Raw genomic sequence first — 20084 nt, 5'->3', positions numbered from 1 at the left:
CTCTGAGCAGGGAGCCTAATGTGGGCCCCTTATCTCAGGACCCTGAGATCATGACCTGAACTGAAGGTAGTCACTTAACTGACTGAGCCACCGAGGCTGGCGCCCCCTACCCATTTCTTCTTCACCTTTTTTGATTGTTGTGTAGGTCTGCCCTTGCTATTAAATCTTCATTCTTATTGGTTGTGATGTTTGGGACTAGGCGTATTCCTGTGGTGTTGTAGTCTTTCTTTCTTCTGTGAATACTGATTTAGATGTTGCTTTTTCAAGAGAAAAATTTTTTCCTTATATGTTTTATTTTTTTGATAATGTAGTAATTGAAAAGATTTTCCCTCCAGGCTGCTTTTCAGAGATTGTTACCTCTGCAGTTCCGAAGAAACACTATTTGGTATTATCCAGATACATTTAGACAGAGCTTTTGCAGTAGAACATTTTGTTCTATTTGCTGTAATTTTTTTTAAGGGACAAAGATAAACAGCTTAAACAGATAACCATCTCTGGTTGCTGCTACTAACAATAATATTTAGCAGCCAGTGAATACTCTGCAAGTGCCTTTCTCAGAAAGGCTACATTAAGTAAACAAGCAGTAAATATTATTGGTGACTGATAGATGATAGAATTTAGGCTAGCCAACTGCCCATATCAGGCTAAAACATTGTTTTTCTGTTTTGGTAAATAATACTCATCTTGTTTATACAGGTCTTATCAAAAATAGTGTTAGCATTTCATACCAAACATATTTTTATAAAGCTCATGAGAATTAAAACTAACAAATTTTGAATTGCTTGAATCCTGTTTCATCAGTTTCTTTAGATGTATGTTTTGGTTTATTTCCAAATCACAAGTTATACTGTATCCTGTGTTTTGAAGTATGATAGCTTTTGTGCAGTGTTCCAGTCACCATTTACAGTAAAATTTGGTTTGTTTTTGTCATAGAAATCTCAGCCATGGATTGGATTGATACTTGGAAACATACTTTTATTTGATCCTTGGCTGCTAAAGGATTTTATTACAGGTGTTTTGTGAGGCTTATATACCTAATATTTGGTGGCTTTTGTATCAGATACTACTATAATTTGAAGTGTCATTCCTTTGTGTACTTTATAGTACCAGTCTAAGGGATTTAACTATTTCTAGCCCTCTTGACTGGGTCCACAAAGGAGATAGCTACTATATACATATTTAAGTTCAGATGTTTTCTTGGATTACTTTATGTTTGAGTAATAGCACATCATCAGAATCACCAGAAACACTGGAAAGTGAACTCCCACGTGGATTTTATTTTTCTTATCATAGTTTCAGTGCTTGGCACAAAGTAGTTGATCAGTAGACTAATTGAATTAATTGTCATCAGCCTCAGAGTCACTATCACTGCTCCTATTGCTTATAGAAATTACTGACATATAGGATCTAGATCCTGTCCCCCAACACTGGTCTTCTCTCTTTTATCCTACCCTTTAGGTCTCAGGTGAAAGGTTTAGTCCTCAATCACCTCCATTCCCTTTTATAATAATAGCAATAGTAGTAGTAGTGAAAATAATACTGATTGCTAATATATCTGAGTATCAGTCCGTATAATAGGGCTTATTAATCATTTGCTGTGTTGCAGATACTATGCTAAATAATTCACAATGCATTATATCACTTAATCTTATCAGGAAAATGTGAGGTATTTTATGATTAAGAAAAACTGAAGCTCAGGGTAATTTACCAAAATCATACCCTAAATTAAGGCCATACTCAGGATTCGGTTTCCTTTCTAGCTGGTGCCAAAGGCAATGAGATTATCAAGTTCAGCCTTCTTTATGAATCTGTTTTTCGATATATCTGATAAAGTATCATCCAGCTTCTGGTTTAATATGTTTAGTAGGGGCTCTTATTCTCTAGGAGATAATTTCATTGTTTGACAGCTATAATTATTAAAACGTTTTTCATAATATTAAAGAAGCATTAATACATGTTTTTGTAACTTTTAAACTTATTATGTCATTAAACTTTTCCAGAGATATCTAAGGTAGAATGAGTCTGTTCTTACTCACATTAGTTATATTTAGCAAATTATACTTAAAGCATATGCACAGGGGCACCTGACTGGCTCAGTTGGTAGAGCATGAAACTCTTGAACTCAGGGTCATAAGTTGGAGCCCCACATTGGGTGTAGAGATTACCTAAATAAATAAAAACTTAAAGAATATATGTATACATATATGTAAGCAGGAAATCTCTTTCAGATGGGTTTATAATCATGTATGTGTGACATAAAAAAAGACTAGAGAACTTATGAATATATTTAAAATTTTCTGTAACCTTTATCTCGTTTATTCCTACATCCATATCTAATAAATAGTGATAGGTAATGGAATTCAGAGCAAATGGATTTTATTTATTTATTTATTTATTTATTTATTTTTTTTTGCAAATGGATTTTAATTAGCCTAAATGAAATCATAAAAGGGATTGTAATGTGAGGAATATCTAACTGTTGCAAACTTTAAGAGGTAGTAGAATTTGCATAATGAATCTGTCATAATAAGTCACTTGTGAAAGTTGGATAAAATTTAAAGAACATTTTCCTTCTAATTTATTTCTGTTTTATTGTCCTTGGTTAATCTCATTAAGTTTATTTTGTTTTTAGTTTCTTATAGATATACCTTTTCTAAGAAGAGTATTAATTTAGACATCATTTTAACATCTACACTTTTTATATTTACTCTGTGTCATATGCAGTGCTAATAAGCATTGGGCAAGGTGCAGTTGTATCAGGTAGGGTTTTTGTCCTCAGTTTTTTTATCAAAATAGAGAACAGTGAACTCCTTTATGCTTGTCATTCAGCTAGAAAACCATTAACAATGGTCATTCTTTATTCACCTGTAAGCCCTATCCACTTACCAGCCTCATATTTGTCCAGATGTAGTATTTTGAAAAAACACAAATATTAATTGGACCATATAAAATTGGTATATACCCATCCATTTTTGACCTATAAAACAATTGCATGTTTTCAACTTAGTATCATTTCATTCATAAATATTTCAGTATGCATTTCTAAAAAAAGAAGACCCCTTTTTTTATTAACATAACCTCAATGTCATTATCATACCTAAGAAATTTAACAGTAATTCCTTAATATCACCAAATATCCAATAATCTTCATGTGTCTTCACTTGTTTATGTGTGTGAACAGGCAATATTTATGTTCATGGTGAAAAATTAAAAAAGAATACAAAGTGGGATCCCTGGGTAGCTCAGCGGTTTAGCGCCTGCCTTTGGCCCAGGGCGTGATCCTGGAGTCCTGGGGTTGAGTCCCGCGTCGGGCTCCCGGCATGGAGCCTGCTTCTCCCTCCTCCTGTGTCTCTGCCTCTCTCTCTGTGTCTATCATGAATAAATAAATCTTAAAAAAAAAAAAAAAAGAATACAAAGTGAAATGTCTTTTCTATTTTGACCTTCTAGAGGTAGTTTCTTGTTTTATTTCAGAGATAATTTTATTAATATCCAGCTACACACGTTTATCCATCTGGAGCAAATGCTGTCAATATCCTGCCCATTTTTCCTAAGCACCTTGCATTTCTGTATACATTGTCTCAATGCCTGATTGCCAGCACCTATGATTTTTAGTTTGAAAGTTTTCTTTAGCACATGGACGAGCCAGAAGTACTGGAATATTCAAGCCTGCCATCTCAGGAGCAGCCTTCAACTAATGACTTGACAGTAATTGAGAGAAAAGCCTCTAGCTCCCTTGCTCTTTGAGTGAGATAACTCCAATGCATGTCCTATACTGTCTCTCAGAATTCCACAGCATGATTGAGCACCAGTTGCCTACAGCTGTAGTCTGCTTATTAATGTACACCATGACTGCCTTCTCTTCTATATTGCTCTACCACAATTTCCTGGATTATCTCCCAAATAAACTACTTGCACTGAAATTCTTACTTCAGGATCTGCTTTTAGGGAATCCATTATATAAATGGTGGTACCCTTAACACCCGCTTTTTTTTCTAAGTAATCAGAGACCCCCCTGAGAAAGAATCCTGTTTATTTGGCTCTAAACACTCCAATTTGGTCAAGTTTATTTATTTATTTATTTTTACTTCTCAGAGGAAGCTGCTAGGATAAATAGAATTTTGTCTATTATTCTTTGAAAAATTTTTATCTTTTAAATTATTGTATTTTTTTAATTCACCTTTTTATTTGTTTAGTGTAGAGCCCTACATATTTTAACACATGTTTAGATCTGAGTAACCACTATCAGGATACAGGACAGTTCCATCATTCCAACAAACTTCCTCATGTTGTCCCTTTATTGTCACATTCTTACCTCTTGTAACCCTTGACAACCACTGTTATGTTTTCCATTATTTTGGCTTTATCTTTTCAAGAATGCCTTATAAGTGGAATCATACAGTATATAACTTTTAGGTCCTGGGTTCTTTCAGTTAGCATAACATATTTGAGATTCATCCAAGTTGTTGACATTATCAGTAGTTTGTTCCTTTTTTGTTTATTTATTTATTTATTTTGGATGATACAAGCTGTGTTTATTATGATCTGGGGCTTATATATATATATATTTTTTAAATTTATTTATTTATGATAGTCAGAGAGAGAGAGAGAGAGAGAGAGGCAGAGACACAGGCAGATGGAGAAGCAGGCTCCATGCACCGGGATCCCGATATGGGATTTGATCCCGGGTCTCCAGGATCGCGCCCTGGGCCAAAGGCAGGCGCCAAACCGCTGTGCCACCCAGGGATCCCTGATCTGGGGCTTATAAAAAGAGACTTGAAAACACTTGGAATCAGAACACACACACACACACACACACACACACACACACACACACAATTTAAGCAGTAAGCAGTGGTACGCATGGCATGTCTTTTTTTTTTTTTTTTCCTGGCAAAGCAAACTTTATTAATGGCCCTGAGGTTGGAACTCCAGGTCCCGCTGAACAGTTGAGAGTTGGGGCGAGGGCCTCTCATGTTGGCCTCAGCAGCTCCATCCCATTCAGACTCAGGTGGAGAGAGGCTGGGTGGGGGAGACCTGGGGTCACAGCTAGCCAGCTCTCCCTCGGTCGCTGCAGCCAGGCCACTCCTGGCTCCTCATTTCTTGAATCCTGGTTTTTTAGGTTTGAGTGTGGGTTTGGCCTTTTTCACAGGATTCTGGTCTTTAAGCCTGGGTCTCACTGCCTCCTCTTCTTTTTCCATCCTTTTTTTTTTTTTTTTTTTTTTAATAAGAGGGGAATGCATGTGGATGCACCGCTAGGATATAGTTTTGGGGAAGACACTCAACAGGAAAGCTTTCCAGTTGAGCATGAGAATCCACGGCTGGAAGCACACCCCGAGTATTGATTCCTGTCAGGGAAACCTAGTTTCTGTATTCAACCTAACCAAATCCATTCCCAAGGAACACTGGCATGCCTCAGCAGAATGGGCCATCCTTCCTCTGAAACAGAAAGTGATGTGCAAGAAATGTGGGAAAAAATAGTGATAAGGTGAAGGGAGAAAGTAAAACACAGGGTCACTAAGAATCACTGAAACCCATGTGGCCATGTGAAAGAGAGAAAATAAAAGGAAGGAAGAAGGAATCAGCATTTTCAAGGAGTCAGGTATGCACACACTGCTGGTTCCCATCAGCAATCAAGCACACCATGGCAGTTTACAAACTACTGTTGATTTGAGGGGATGACCAGGAGGTTCAACTATAAAAGGTCAAATTAGAAGATAATTTGCAATGTTTTTTATTCCAGAAACAAAGGGAGCTTGCTGCCCTCCTGTGGGTTACAGAGGAGGAAGCTGACACCTCAGGGGACTACCTGTGGAACCTCCTGGCTTTCCCTATTCTTCAAGGGAGTGATGTGCCCGGGAGGTAGAGCTGCCGAGGATGTAATTTCTGTATCCAGAGCAGCAGTGCCATAATGCAAATGCAGATACTGCAAACCCCACTCACTAAAGAGTGATGTTCTTGAAGTGTTAGTCAAATCTTGACCACTGTTGGTTTGTTCTGTCCAAATTTTCTTTTTTTTAAGTAAGCTCTACACCCTGGATGGAGCTTGAATTCAGAACCCCAAGATCAAGAGTTGCATGTTCTATCCACTGAGCCAGCCAGGTGCCCCTGTTCTGTATAACTTTTTATTTTTTTTCAAGATTTTATTTTATTTAAGTAATCTCTACACCCAATGTGGGGCTTGAACCTACAACTCCGAAATCAAAAGTCACATGCTCTACTGACTGAGCCAGCTAGGTGTCCCTGTCCAACTCTCTATAAGAATGTTCTAACTTCTGTCAGAGCTTTGGTTTGGAGGTTCACAAGAAATTCGGTTGGCACCGTAAGTTAACTAAATTTAATTTAATTTAAATAAAAATTTTTTAAAAAAGGGAATTCGGTTGGGGTGATAACATGTTATCAGCACTGAAACCTGTGTTTATTTGGGGGGAAAAATCCTAAAAGAACAAAGTCCTATCAACACCTGCCAGAATAACTCCCGCATACTTGCCCACAATCCAGAGAACTCCCATTTACCGCCATCGCCTAATTTGCAAAAGATGCCAAGCACAAATCAAGTTAACAATGCCTTAATCCCAAGAGGTTACACTGGGAGGCTACAGCATTTCCATCACCCAGAAGTTCAAGCTTCCAGCCTTCTCCAAATCCTTAAGCTTCCAGGAGAGAAGAGAAGGAAGAAATTCCCACCAGATCCACATCCAGGGCACGGGAAGTTGGTTTCCTATTACTGTTCCCTGGGAACAATCATCTTTGCAAAGGAATAATGTTGCAACCCAGCAGTCCTTTTCCTGCCCAACGGGTTGGGACAAGTCTAAGCTGATGTTTCTCCCCTCTGGGGATCACTGTCACATTCAGGGGTTTCCCCTCACTGTGCTGATGTTATGCAGAGACTGGAAGTTTTGGGTGTTCACAGAGCCAAACTCCACAATCTCATCATCCACTTGCAGACCCGCATTACTGGCAGGGGAGCCAAGACTGATGCTGTTCACTTTGGCGAAGGCCTGAAGGGGGCTGAGGCCCTCACTGGCCCAAGTTGTGGCTCATGGCCTCTTCATGGGCCTCAGCCATGTCCCAGGCCAGCTTCTCCTTGTCTCGAGCATGCAGCTGGTATAGGGCCTCCACCTGCTTCATGACTGCCTTGTGATCATTCTGCAAGCAGATGATGTTGTGCCTGGCGGTTCGGACTTGGTACAGGTCCACGTCTGACCGGGGTAGCCCTCACAGTCTACCAGCAGCTCGTTCATCCCTACGCCCTTTTGACTCTCCAGTACGTCATAATTGGCTTTGATCTGTGCCTCCATCTCCTCCTTGCACTGTATGAGCTCCTGGATGTCACTGACAGTCACCGCGCCTGCCTGCGGGGAGCCTTTGCTCTGCCTGGCTTCCCCTTCCGACATCCTGGACCTCAGCGCGGGATGCTGGACCAGTTTGTTCCTTTTTTTTACTTAGTATTCCATTATATGAATATACTACAGTTTTTTTTTTTTTTTTTTATCCATTCACTTACTGAAGGGGATTTGAGTTGTTTCCATTTTGGAGCTGTTATGAATAATGTGCTGTGAACATTCATGTACAAGTTTTTGTGTGGACATAAGTTTCCATTTCTTTTGAGTATATACCTAGTATTGGAACAACTGGATTATGTGGTAGCTTTATGTTTAGCCTGGTACTGAACTGCCAAACTGTTTTTCAAAAGAGGCCAAATGATTTTACATTCCCACTAGCAAGTGTATGAGGGTTCCAATTTCTCCACATCTGTGTCAAAACTTTTATCAGTCTTTTTGATTATACCCATCCTTATGTGTGTGAAGTGCTATCTCCTCTATTTTATTTGCATTTTCCTAATGACTAATGATGTTGAGCATCTTCTCATGTGTTCTGGCCATTCTTCTTTGGAGAAGTATCTACTAAAATCTTTGCCCATTTTCAAATGGAGTTGTTTTTTACTGTTGAGTTTTCAGAGGACTTTATATATTCTTGAAACTTGACTTTCTGTTTTCTTAACAGTATTCTTCTTAGACACACAAAGCTTTAAAGTTTGGTGTAGTTTGATTTATTGTTTTTTTTTTTTTTTTTTTTTTTAAATGGATCTTTTGGTGTTAAGAACTTTTCACCTAATCTTGGGTCATAAGGATTTTCTCTTAGTTTTCTTCTAAAAGGTTTATGGTTTTGTTTTATATTTAGATCTATGATCCATTTGGAGTTAATCTTTGTAGAGATAAGAGGTTTAGTTTGAGGTTAGTTTTTCTTTTTCCATGCACATAGATGACTTCTTGTTCCAACATCACTTGTTGAAAAAGCTACTTATTTGAATTGTTTTTGCACTTTTGTCAAATATGGATGGCCATATTTGTATGAGTCTATTTCTGGACTGTCTATTCTGTTCCATTGCTCTCACTAGTATTTTTATTTATATTTTTTAGCTGGTATGATACTGTCTTTATTACTGTAGCTTTATAGTAAGTCATAAAATTTAGTAGTGTGATACCTCTAACTTAATTTTCTTTTGCAAAAATTCTTTTAGCTATTCTGGTACTTTTGTCCTACCATATATTGTTTAAGAGTGAACTTACTCAAAAACATTTTAAAAAGCTTTGCTTGGATTTTGATTGATATTGCATTAGATCTAAAGATTATTTTGGTGAAAACTAACACCTCTAATATGTTGAGTCTAAAGACACTGTGTGTCTCTCCATATATTTAGATGTTCTTTGATTTCTTTCATCTGTGCCATAATTTGTTAGATTTAAACCTAAGTATTTCCATTTTATTGGAGCTACCATAAATGGTACTTAAATTTCTTTTTGTTTCATATTGTTTTTTGCTAGTATATTTGAAATGTAAGTGATTTTTGTGTGTTCACCTTGTAACCTGTAATTTTATTCATATTAGTTCTAAAAGTACTTTTTGTAGATTCCCTGAGATTGTTTTAAAAAGGATTTTTTAATTTATTCATTTGAAAGAGAGAGAGTGCACAAGCAGGGTGAGAGGCAGAGGGGGAGGGAGAAGCAGACTCCCTCCCCACTGAGTTGGGAGCCCTATGTAGGGCTCAATCCCAGGACCTGGAGAGCATGATCTGAGCCAAAGGCAACACTCAACCATCTGAACCACCCAGGCTCCCCTCCCTAGGATTTTTTTTTATATAGACATTCTTGTCATTTGCAAATCGAGACAATTTTATTCCTTCTCTCTATATATCTTTTCTTGCCAGAATGGTAAATATAGATATCCTTGTGTTGTTCCTGTTCATAAGTGGAAAGTATCTCATTTTTCACCATTATTATGATAGCTATAGGTTTATTACACATATCCATCAGGTTGAAGAAGTACCCTCCTATTATTAGGTTGCTGAAAATTTTTATCCTGTTGGGTGTTGAAATTTTGGTAAATGCTTTTTCTGTTCTATTGATGGTATATTGTGAGTTTTCTTATATGATAGATAATATTGATTTATTTTTTTATATTGAACCAGCCTTAAGTTGCCCAGATAAACTCCACCTATTTGGGTTTATTATTCTAATATACTGGATGATTCCATTTGTTAATTTTTTGTTAAGAGTTTTTTGTATGTACTTTTTTTTTTTTTAAATTTTTGTTAATTTATTCATGAGAGACCCAGAGAGAGAGACAAAGACATAGGCAGGGGGAGAAGAAGGCTCCCTGCAGGGAGCCCAATGCGGGGGACCAATCCCAGGATCCTGAGATCGCTCCCTGAGCCCTGAGTGGAAAGCAGAGGCTCAACCGTTGAGCCATCCAGGCATCCCGCATGTACTTTATTTTAAAGCCAGTTTTTAGTATACTGAGCTTAATATATAGTATGTAATTTTATTTTATAAAAGACTTCACCTTGGACAATCTTTCCCTGTTCAGACCTGCTGATAAGTAAATCCTTTTTCCTTGGATGGGTAGTGTCTGCCTTTTCCTTTTGTTTTGTTAAACTTCTCCCTTAAATAATGTGCCTGGCACCTTGCATTTCTTTTTGTTGTTTAAAGGAGGCTGTGTTAGGGGATAGTAGGCCCTTGAAATGTTTTCTTTAAGAAGAAAATTAGTAATTCTCAAGTTTATCTTCCTTGGGCTGTTACGAAGCACTTGAAAAGACCAGAATGCAAATGAATGTTTCACACATGGTGTAATTTCTCTAGGTTTAAATTTCATGTAATATCAGCCACATTATGTATAAATCTTTTGAAGGAGTCAGTTGAAATCAAGATTCCACTGGGTATTTGTTTTTTGAGATCATGATAATGGAATTATAAGTGGAAAAGCCCCAAATGAGAGCATTCCTTCCATTTGTTATCCAGGAAATTAGTAAAATTCCAATGTTTATAAACAATGTTTATAAACCAGAAAGGAAGAAGAATTGATACATAACTCACCTTATTTCCTGCACTGTAGTTTTGAATTTATTCTAAAAAAAAACCCAAGGAATTCTTATTTGTAGGTTTTCTTTTTCTTTCTTTTTAAAAATATTTTATTTATTTATTTGAGAGAAAGCATGAACAGAAGGGAGGGGTGGAGGGAAAGGGAGAAGCAGACTTCTCACTGAGCATGGATTCCAAATTGGGCTTGATCCCAGGACCTGGAGATAGGGCCTGAGCCAAAGGCAGACACTTAAATGACTGAACCACCCAGGCACCCCATTATTTTTCTTTTTCAATGCAAAGTATATCTATTATTGTTTCCCTGGGCCTTTATACCTGAGTATTTCTGACTCTTAAAGGGCAATGAGTTTCTATAAGTAAGCAGATTTGTTTGGCCTGAAGAGTTTGAAATATCAACTTTCAATACTGACTAGAATCTTATTTCCTTTAAATACAAAGTTTTGATGATATGATTCATCTTTTCTTAGAAGCTGTTGATGAAATTTCAACTTTAACAACTATAGTCTCAATAAGTTTTACCTTAGAGTTTAAGATAAATACCTATGTTAAAAAGCAAAAGTAAATATTTGTATGTGGTGAAAAGTTTTTTTTTTTTTTTTTTTTTTGTATGTGGTGAAATGTTAACAGTGAATCTAGATAGGGATGGGTGGGTTTGATTGCACTATTTGAATTAAACCTGAATATTTGTATATACACATACCTGTGTATATAAGTGGTGCAACAATATTAGGAAGGAAGCATTTAGAACTATAATAGTGGTCTGCTCCCCTCCCCCTTTCTGTGGGATTGTGTTCACAATATCAGTTACCTGTGGTCCATTGTGCCTGGAAGCAGGTAATCTACCTTCTGACAGATCATTAGGTCAGTAGTAGCTTAGGGCTATGTCACAGTTTTTTTGTCTTTCATCTCACTTCACTTTATCACATAGGCATTTTATCATTTCACATCATTGCAAGAAGAGTGACTACTGTATAATAAGATGTTTTGAGAGAAACCACATCCACACAACTTTTATTACAGTATACTGTTATAATTGTTTAATTTTATTATTAGTTGTTAATCTCTTACTGTGTCTAATTTATAAATTACACTTTATCATAGGCATGTACTGTAGCAAAAAACTAGTGTATCTAGGGTTTGGTACTATCTGTGGTTTCAGTCATCAACTAAGAGTCTTGCAACATGTTCCCTGAGGATAAGGGGAGACTTCTGTATTAACAATGAATAGTATGGCTGGAGGTGAAGGGTAGACTGTCCATATCACTGGTCAGCAAGAATTTGAACTTCTTCTCTACAAACATTTGTATTGCTTGGATTTTTAAAAAAAGTATTTTATTTATTTAGCAGAGAGAGAGAAAGAGCAAGACCAGCAAGCATAGAGGGGAGGAGAAAGGCAGAGGGACAAGTAGATTGCCTGCTAAGCACAGATCAGGAAGCCTGACAGAAGACTCTATCCCAGGACCCTGGGATGACATCTGAACCATAATCAGACGCTTAACCAAATGAGCCACCCAGGAGTCCCTGTATTGTTTGGATTTTTAACGACAAAAACAAATTCATTAAGTATTTATTTTAAAAATTTTAAAATAAGAATTTTTGTCCACTGGCATCTCAAAGGAACAATGCTGTGAATTCCTTAGAACCTAGAGGTAGATAAGAATCAAGTAGAAAATATTTTGAAGGGAGAACCTGGTGGTAGGTAGGTAGGTAATAATAGTAGTAACAATTATTTATTGAATGTTTACTCTTTGCTGGGTACAGTTTTAAACATTTTAGGTGCATAAAATAGTTTTTACAAAAGCCACATAAGTAAATGAATATATTTCCATTTTACAGATTTGAAAATGGTTTTTGGGAACCTACACAGCTAAATAAATGGCTGTGCTGAGATTTGAATACAGGTCTGTTTTATTCTAGACTCTTGAGCCATAATAATAAAAAATGGAGAGGAAGTAAGAAAATAGTATTTCTAAAGACATAGCTCTGGAATTGGTTGCAATGGTCAGATCAGTAGTATGTAGGACCACTGGTCAGATGGCTGGACCTTGGATTCAAATGAGAAAGGACTCTTTTCTCCATTGAATGGAAGGGTCAAATAAGATGAGCTATCTAGAAGTTATATGACCATAGTGTTCATTCCCTAAGATAGGTATCTCAGGATTAGAGAAGGTGAATTGTAAGCAGATAACTCAATTGACTATGATTTAGCCTTTAAATCACTTAAGGAAGCATTTAATCCTATATGAATTTATGCAAAGTAAAACTTACCTCTGTGGGTGTTGTGCTGAGGTGGCAATTGGAGATGACTTGCAAGCAGTAGTAGATCAGGAAACCCAATATGCAGGGAGAACTTATGCTTAGGGACCTTCTCCATTAAGATTTTGCTTCATTTTATTACGTTTTGCAATTATTTATTTATTTATTTATTTATTTATGTATATTTTATTCAATCTCTAGATCCACATTATTAAAAAAAAGATTATTTATTCATGAGAGAGAGAGAGAGGCAGAGACACAGGCAGAGGGAGACACAGGCTCCATGCAGGGAACCTGACATGGGACTCAATCCCAGGTCTCCAGGATCAGGCCCTGGGCTGAAGGTGGCACTAAACCACTGAGCCACTCGGGCCGCCCTTTTTTTGGCTTTATCACAGTTCTTGACTTCAGGTAGCATTAGTTATCTAATTCTGTCTTTTCCAAAGTTGTTTTGGCTATTCTAGGTCCTTTACATTTCCATTGGAAAATTTTTTTTAGGTGTCTTAATTAATTAATTAACTTAAATTCAGTTAATTAACATACAGTATATTATTAGTTTCAAAGGTAGAGTTCAGTGATTCATCAGTCTTACATAATACCCAGTGCTCATTACATCATGTGCCCTCCTTAACCTCCATCACCCAGTAATCCATCCTCCCCCCACTCCCCTCTATCAACCCTCAATTTGTTGCTTAATATTAAGAGTCTCTTATGGTTTGTCTCCTTTCTGATTTCATCTTGTTTTATTTTTCCCTCCCTTCCCCCATGATTCTGTTTTGTTTCTTAAATTCTACATATGAGTGAGATCATATGGTAATTATCTTTCTTTGATTGACTTATTTCATTTAGCATAATACCCTCTCCACCCATGTTGTTGAAAATAGCAAGACGACTACTTCTTCTTCTTCTTCTTCTTCTTCTTCTTCTTCTTCTTCTTCTTCTTCTTCTTCGATTTTATTTATTTATTCATGAGAATACACAGAGAGGAGAGAGAGAGAGAGGCAGAGACACAGTGAGAGGGAGAAGCAGGCTCCATGCAGGGAGCCTGACATGGGACTGGATCCCAGGTCTCCAGGATCACGCCCCGGGCTGTAGGCAGTGCTAAACCGCTGAGCCACCGGGACTGCCCAGCAAGACTTCTTTTTTTGATGGCTGAGTAATATTCTTGAGTGTGTGCATGTCTCTGTGTCTATGTGTGTGTGTATGTATGTGTATGTGTGTGTGTGTATCACATCTTCTTTGTTTATTCCTCTGTTGATGGACATCTGGGCCCTTTCCATAGTTTGGCTATTGTAGACATTGCTGCTACTATTAACCTTGGGGTACAAGTGCCCCTTAAGATAACTACATTTGTATCTTTGGGGTAAATACTTAGTAGTGCAATTCCTGGGTCAGCTCTATTTTCAACTTTTTGAAGAACCTCCATATTGTTTTCCAGAGTGTCTGCCCTAGCTTACATTCCCATCAAGAGTGTAAGAAGGCTCCCTTTCTCTGCATCCTTGCCAACATCTTTCATTTCCTGACTTGTTCATTTTAGCCATTCTGATTAGTGTGTATCTCATTGTGTATTTTGCTGATGCTGAATGATATTGAGTATTTTTTCATGTGTCTGTGCCATTTGTATGTTTTCTTTGGAGAAATGTCTGTTCATGTCTTCTGCCCATTTCTTGATTGGATTATTTGTCCTTGGGTTTTGAGTTTGTGATCGAGGGGCCTGGATCGAGTCCTGCATTGGGCTCCCTGCAAGGAGCCTGCTTCTCCCTCTGTCATGGTCTCTGCCTCTCTGTATCTCTCATGAATAAATAAATAAAATCTTTTTTCAAAAAAAGAAAGAAAATTGTAGAACATTGATGAAAGAAATTGAGGAAGACAAAAAGAAATGGAAAAATGTTCCATGCTCATGGATTGGAAGAACAAATACTGTTAAAATGTTTCTGCTACCTAGAGCAGTCTGTACATTCAGTGCAATCCTTATCAAAATACCATCAACATTTTTCACAGAGCTGGAACAGATAATCATAAAATTTGCATGGAATCAGGAAAGACCCTGAATAGCTAGAGGAATATGAAAAAGAAAACCAGAGCTGGTAGCATCACAATTCTGGGTGTCAAGCTATATTACAAAGCTGTAGTCATCAAGACAGTGTGGTATTGGCACAAAATCAGACATATAGATCAACGGAACAGAATAGAGATTCTAATTGAAATTTTAAATTCAGATCTACAATTTCTACCAAAAACAAAGCAAAACTAAAACTCTGGCATTTGGGTTGGAATTGCAATGAATCTATATATTTATTCACAGAAAGTTAATTTGGAGAACTGACATAATGTGTACCTTTCTATTAATTTAGGTCTTCTTTATTTTTTTCAGCAATATTTTGTAGTTAAGTATATGTCTTTCATATTGTTTGACAATTATCCTTATTATTCTTGATGCTATTGTAAATGTTATTTTATTTCTGATTGTTCACTACTACTATGTAGAAATGCAGTTGATTTTTAAAGAGATTTTATTTATTTATGAGAGAGAGAGAGAGAGAACACACACATAAGCAGGGGAAGCAGCAGACAGAGGGAGAAGAAGTAGATTCCTCGCTGAGCAGATCGCCCAATGCAGGGCTTGACCCCAGGACTCTGGGATCATGACCTGAGCCAAAGGCAATGTTTAACCAACTGAACCATGCAGGTGCCCCAAAATACAGTTGATTTTTGTATGTTGATCACATATTCTACAACCTTAGTAAGCTCACATATTAGTTCTAAACACTTTTTTTTTAGTTTCCATTAGATTTTTTTACATTGACAGTCATATTAGGTGATAGGGTTAGTTTTATCCCTTACAGTTGATACATTTACCATTCCTTCCTCCCTCCCTCTACCTGATTGCTCAGGCTAGAAGCTGTAGTACAGTAGAATAGAAGTGGTGATAGTAGACCTGTCTTGTTCTTTTTTTTTTTTTTTTTTTCACTGTGTACAAAAGGTTTAATTTTGACAAAGGGGTTAAGAGGCTGGGCTGACCCTTCTACAACCAGTGGTTGGGAAGAGTGCTCTGGGGATACTGCCCACCCCACAGCTCCTGTCTTCAGACTCCATTCTACAATGGGGCCTGATCCTGCCCTTTGCAACCGTGCCGCGATCCCTGGTGAGGACCCCCCATAACTATCCCCATAAAAGGGCTCAGGCGTCCATCTTCACGAAAACCTTGGGGCGAGAAAAGATCTTGATGGCTTTCTCTACCTGTGCCAGCTTCCGGTCCAGCTCAGCACTATGGCCCTGGGCCTTCAGCCCTCGGCCCCAGCAGGCAGCAGCACTAGCTCACGTAGCAACTGGCTCTGGCTCTGGAGCAGATTGCTCAGTGTCTCTAGCCGCTGGTTCTCCGGCATGCGAGTGTGGCCAGGGGGCATGGCAGGGTCCGGCTGACTATGCTGGCAGGCCTCAGCCTCCCGTCGCCACAGATCTCTGCGTTCCAACAAGTAATGGGGCACATGGCCCTTCTGCGTGGCGTTGTAGTGCTCTTGGGCTTGCCGTTGCTGCTCTAGCACTTGTGCCAGGACCTGCAGTGAGCGGGAATGCCCCCGGGGGGCCCTCTTGGCAGCGCGGGCATTGTGGCTAATGAAGTCCACACCCAGGCTTGGCCCCTTAGCACTGGGGCCTGCTGGGGTTAGTTGAGGACTGGGGACACGAGGGGGTGGGAGCCCAGGGCCGCAGCGGGAGTGTGCCCGCAGGAAGTGGGCAGGCTCTGTTCCAGATGCAGGTCTGGGCTCCTGCAGCTGGGCCTTGACCCGGGACTCCACTTTATCATATTTGGGCGAGCGCCACAGAGCCTTCAGGGGCCTGGGCTGGCCCTGCTCCCGGCTGTGCTCCTGCTCCGGGAAACGCCTCTGGATCTCCCTGATCCGCTTCAGGTTTTCCTTCTCATGGTCTTTAGGGTCCTTCCTCTTGGGAGAGGCTCCTGGGCCTAGGGAGATGCCCCTGAGCTGCAGCAGCATGCCCCCGACGCCACTCCGGCCACGCTCCAGAATCTCTCTGGCTCCGGGATTCATGCGCGGGCCGCGCGGAGGGGTGGCGTCCAAGTCAAGGTCCGATGTCAGCAGGTGCAGCTTCAGCGCGTTTCCCTCAAGGCGACCTAGGGCCGAGGCCGGCCGCCGGTAGTAGTCAGGGCAGAGCGTAGGGTCTGGAGGGATGGGCCCCGAGATGCGGGGCGGGCCGTCGCACATACCGCCTTCGCTGCCCTGCAACGGTGCGCCGAGGCCTGCTGGGCGCCGCGGTTCCGGGCCCTGTCCGCGTCCTCAGCCCCGCGCCTCCTCCCTGGTGCGGGGTCGGGATCCTGACCCCGACGGTGCCCTCCGTTCCCGCTGCCCGCCAGCGCTCGCCGCCCGCTGCCAGCCCACTTCCCTGCCCGGGTCACGACCCCTTCGCCGCCACACGCGGGGGGCGTTTTACCGCCGGCTGCTGCAACCCCACGGGCTTGCTGTTGCCAGGTAACAATAGTTTTCGTCCCTCTGTCTTGTTCTTGATCTTAGCAGTAAAGCATTCAAATTTTCAGCATGAAGTATAATATAGGTTTTGTGTAGATACTTTTATCATGTTAAGAGAATTCACTTTTACTTCAAGCATACTTCCTTTAAAAAAAAAAATGATTTATTTATTCATGAGAGACACACAGAGAGAGGCAGAAACATAGGCCGAGGGAAAAGCAGACTCCCTATGGGGAGCCTAATATGGAACTTGGTCCTAGGATCAACCTGGGCCAAAGGCAGAAGCTCAGCCAACCAGTGAGCTACCCAAGAGTCCTTTGTGTACTTACAGTTTTTAACAGAAATGATGCTGAATTTTGTCAAATGCTTTTTCTGCTTCTATTAAAATGATCATATCATTTTTCTTTTTTAGTTATATTTTCTTATGTAAAGGTTTTTATATGATGAGTTACATCGTATTTGTTGTTGCTTTTCAAATGTAAACAAACCCTGTATTCCTGGGATAAATTCCTCTTGGCCATTTTATATTATTAGCCTTTTACTATACTGTTGAATTCAGTTTGCTGAAAAACATTTTAAAATAATTTTTGCGGGGCACCTGGGTGGCTCAGTCAGTTAAGCATCTGCCTTTGGCTTGGGTTATGACTTCAGGGCTCTTGTTTGGCAGGAGGTCTGCTTGTCCCTCTCCCTCTGCCCCTCACTCCTACGTGCGAGCTCTCTCTCTAAGATAAATAAGCAATAAAATATATTAAAAAAAATTTTTTTTGCCACTGTGTTCATGTGTTCTTTGCCAGGTTTTGGTATCAGGGATATACCAGCCTCATAGGATGAAGTTGCGAAGTACTTTGTCCCTTTCAATTTTTGGAAGATTTTGTGTAGAATTATTATTACTATTATTGATTCCTTAAACGTTTAGTAGAATTCACCAGTAAAGTCATCTGAGACTGTAGTTTTCTTCATGGAAAGGTTTTTAACTATAATTCCAATTTCTCTAATAAATATGAGTTATTTGGGTTTTTTGTTTTTTCATGAGTGAGCTCAGGTCATTTGCATTATTTAGAGAATTTGTCTATTTCATCTCATTGTCAGGTTTATTTGCACAAAGTTATTCATAATATTCCTTCATAATCCTTTTAATATTTATAATCTCTAATGATGTCATATCTTATTCCTGATACTGGCAATTTGTGTCTTTTTTTTGTGATAAATCTGGCTGAAAGTTAATCAAGTTTTTTGATCATTATCGTTTTCTATTGTGTGTGTTCTCTGTTTTGTTGATTTTTGTTTTGATCTGATCCCTATTATTGCCTTTTTTAATTTACTTTGAATTTAGTTTTCTTTTTTATCTAATTCTTAAGTAGATGTGACGATCATTGAGACCTTATTTTCTACTTTAAGTACCATATATAACTTTCTCCTGAAGTCCTGATTTAGTAGCAACCTACAAATTCTGAAAGGTGGTCTTTTCGTTCTCATTTAGTTCCACATACCTTATAATTTCCTTTTGATTTCTTCTTCGACCCATGAGTTGTTTTGAAATGTGTTAGTTTCCAAGTATCGTAGATTTTCCAGAGATCTGTTTTTGATTTCTAATTTAATTCTCTTGTGATATGGGAATGTGCTTCTTATGATTTGAAGCCTCTTAAATTTATTGCAACTTATTTTATGGCCCAGGATATACTCTGTCTTGGCAAATGTTCCAAGTATGCTTGAAAAGAATGTGTATTGCTGCTATTGTATAGAGTGTTATATAAACATCAGTTAGGTCAAGTTGGTTGATAGTATTTTTCAAATCTTCTACATCTTTACTTTTTTTTTGTCTATTCTATCAATTATGGAGAAAGATTTTGAAATTTTTGAGTAGAGGAAATTTGTCTCATTTATTTATTTATTCATTTATTGCAATTCTGTTAGATTTGCTTTATGTATTTTGAAGATCTTTACTTAGGACACAAATATTTAGGATTTTATGCCCCCTTGATGAATTGGCCCGTATATCATAAAATGTCATTTTTGTTAATATTCTTTGTTCTGCAATCTACATGATATTAATTTAACTATGCCAGCCTTGTTTTGATTAATGTTAACATAAGATATAGTTTCCTAGTCCTTTTCCTTTTAACATCTTTGAAACTTTGTAATTAAAGGGTTTCTTGTAGGTAGCATGTAATTGAGTCTTATATTTATTTATTCATCCAGTCATTCAATCATGTATGTATGTATTTATTTATGAATGAGAGGTAGAGAAAGTAGGGAGGAGCAGAGTGGGAAAGAGAAGAAGAGGGAAAGACTTTCTAGCAGACTTTATGCTGAGTGCAGAGCCTAATGTAGGGCTTGATCCCATGACCTTGAGATCGTGACCTGAGCTGAAACCAAGAGTTGGACTCTCAACTGACTGAACCATCAAGGTGCCCCAAGTCTTGCTTTTTTATCCAGGCACAATGCCTCTGCCATTTAATGTGATTATTAATATATTTAGGATTGAGTATATTATTTTGTTCTTTGTGTTACATTCATTTCATTGGTCTTTTCTTGTCCTTTATTTTCTGCTTTCTTTTAGATTATTTTTCTTGGGTATTTCATTTTATTTATTTTGTTGGATTATTATTTCTAACTTTTATTTTTTCATTTTTGGGGCTTATACATCTTTATCTTATGGCACATTTAGCTTAACATACTCTACTATATCACTTTTCCTGTGATATGTGAACCATATAATACCACTGTACTCTTCCATTTTCCCCCTCTGACTTGTGCAGTTGTTGACATCCATTTTACTTTTTTTTTTTTTAGTTTTCATTTTAAGTAACTTCTACATCCAAGTGGGGCTCAAACTCACAGTCCCAAGATCAAGAGTCACATGCTCCACTGACTGAGCCAGCTAGGTGCCCCCATTTTAATTTTCTATATACTTTAAACCCCATACTACAGTGTTATTTTGCTAATAAGAGATTTAAATAATACAAAA

General features: G+C 38.5%; 2 protein-coding genes and 1 pseudogene across 3 annotated transcripts in view; 1 reads left to right on the top strand and 2 right to left on the bottom strand.

Moving 5' to 3' along the window:
• The window catches only part of SBF2 (SET binding factor 2), a 454973-nt gene that overhangs the window by 163056 nt on the left and 271833 nt on the right, over positions 1-20084 (top strand). The window lies entirely within an intron of this gene.
• LOC100687888 lies at positions 6431-7394 on the bottom strand (annotated as a pseudogene).
• Positions 15905-16910, bottom strand: LOC106560189 (enkurin domain-containing protein 1-like). The gene has a single exon (XM_038569030.1). The coding sequence runs from the start codon at positions 16853-16855 to the stop codon at positions 15920-15922; it is 936 nt and encodes a 311-aa protein (XP_038424958.1). The 5' UTR covers positions 16856-16910; the 3' UTR covers positions 15905-15919.

This window comes from Canis lupus, chromosome 21, assembly GCF_011100685.1.
Source record: "Canis lupus familiaris isolate Mischka breed German Shepherd chromosome 21, alternate assembly UU_Cfam_GSD_1.0, whole genome shotgun sequence".
Taxonomy (NCBI): Eukaryota; Metazoa; Chordata; class Mammalia; order Carnivora; family Canidae; genus Canis; species Canis lupus.
Note: the sequence above shows the minus strand (reverse complement) of the source record. Positions and strands in the feature narration are given on the sequence as shown.

Coding starts and splice junctions, on each gene's coding strand:
- LOC106560189 (XM_038569030.1), bottom strand. CDS start 16,855: ATGTGCGACGGCCCGCCCCGCATCTCGGGGCCCATCCCTCCAGACCCT.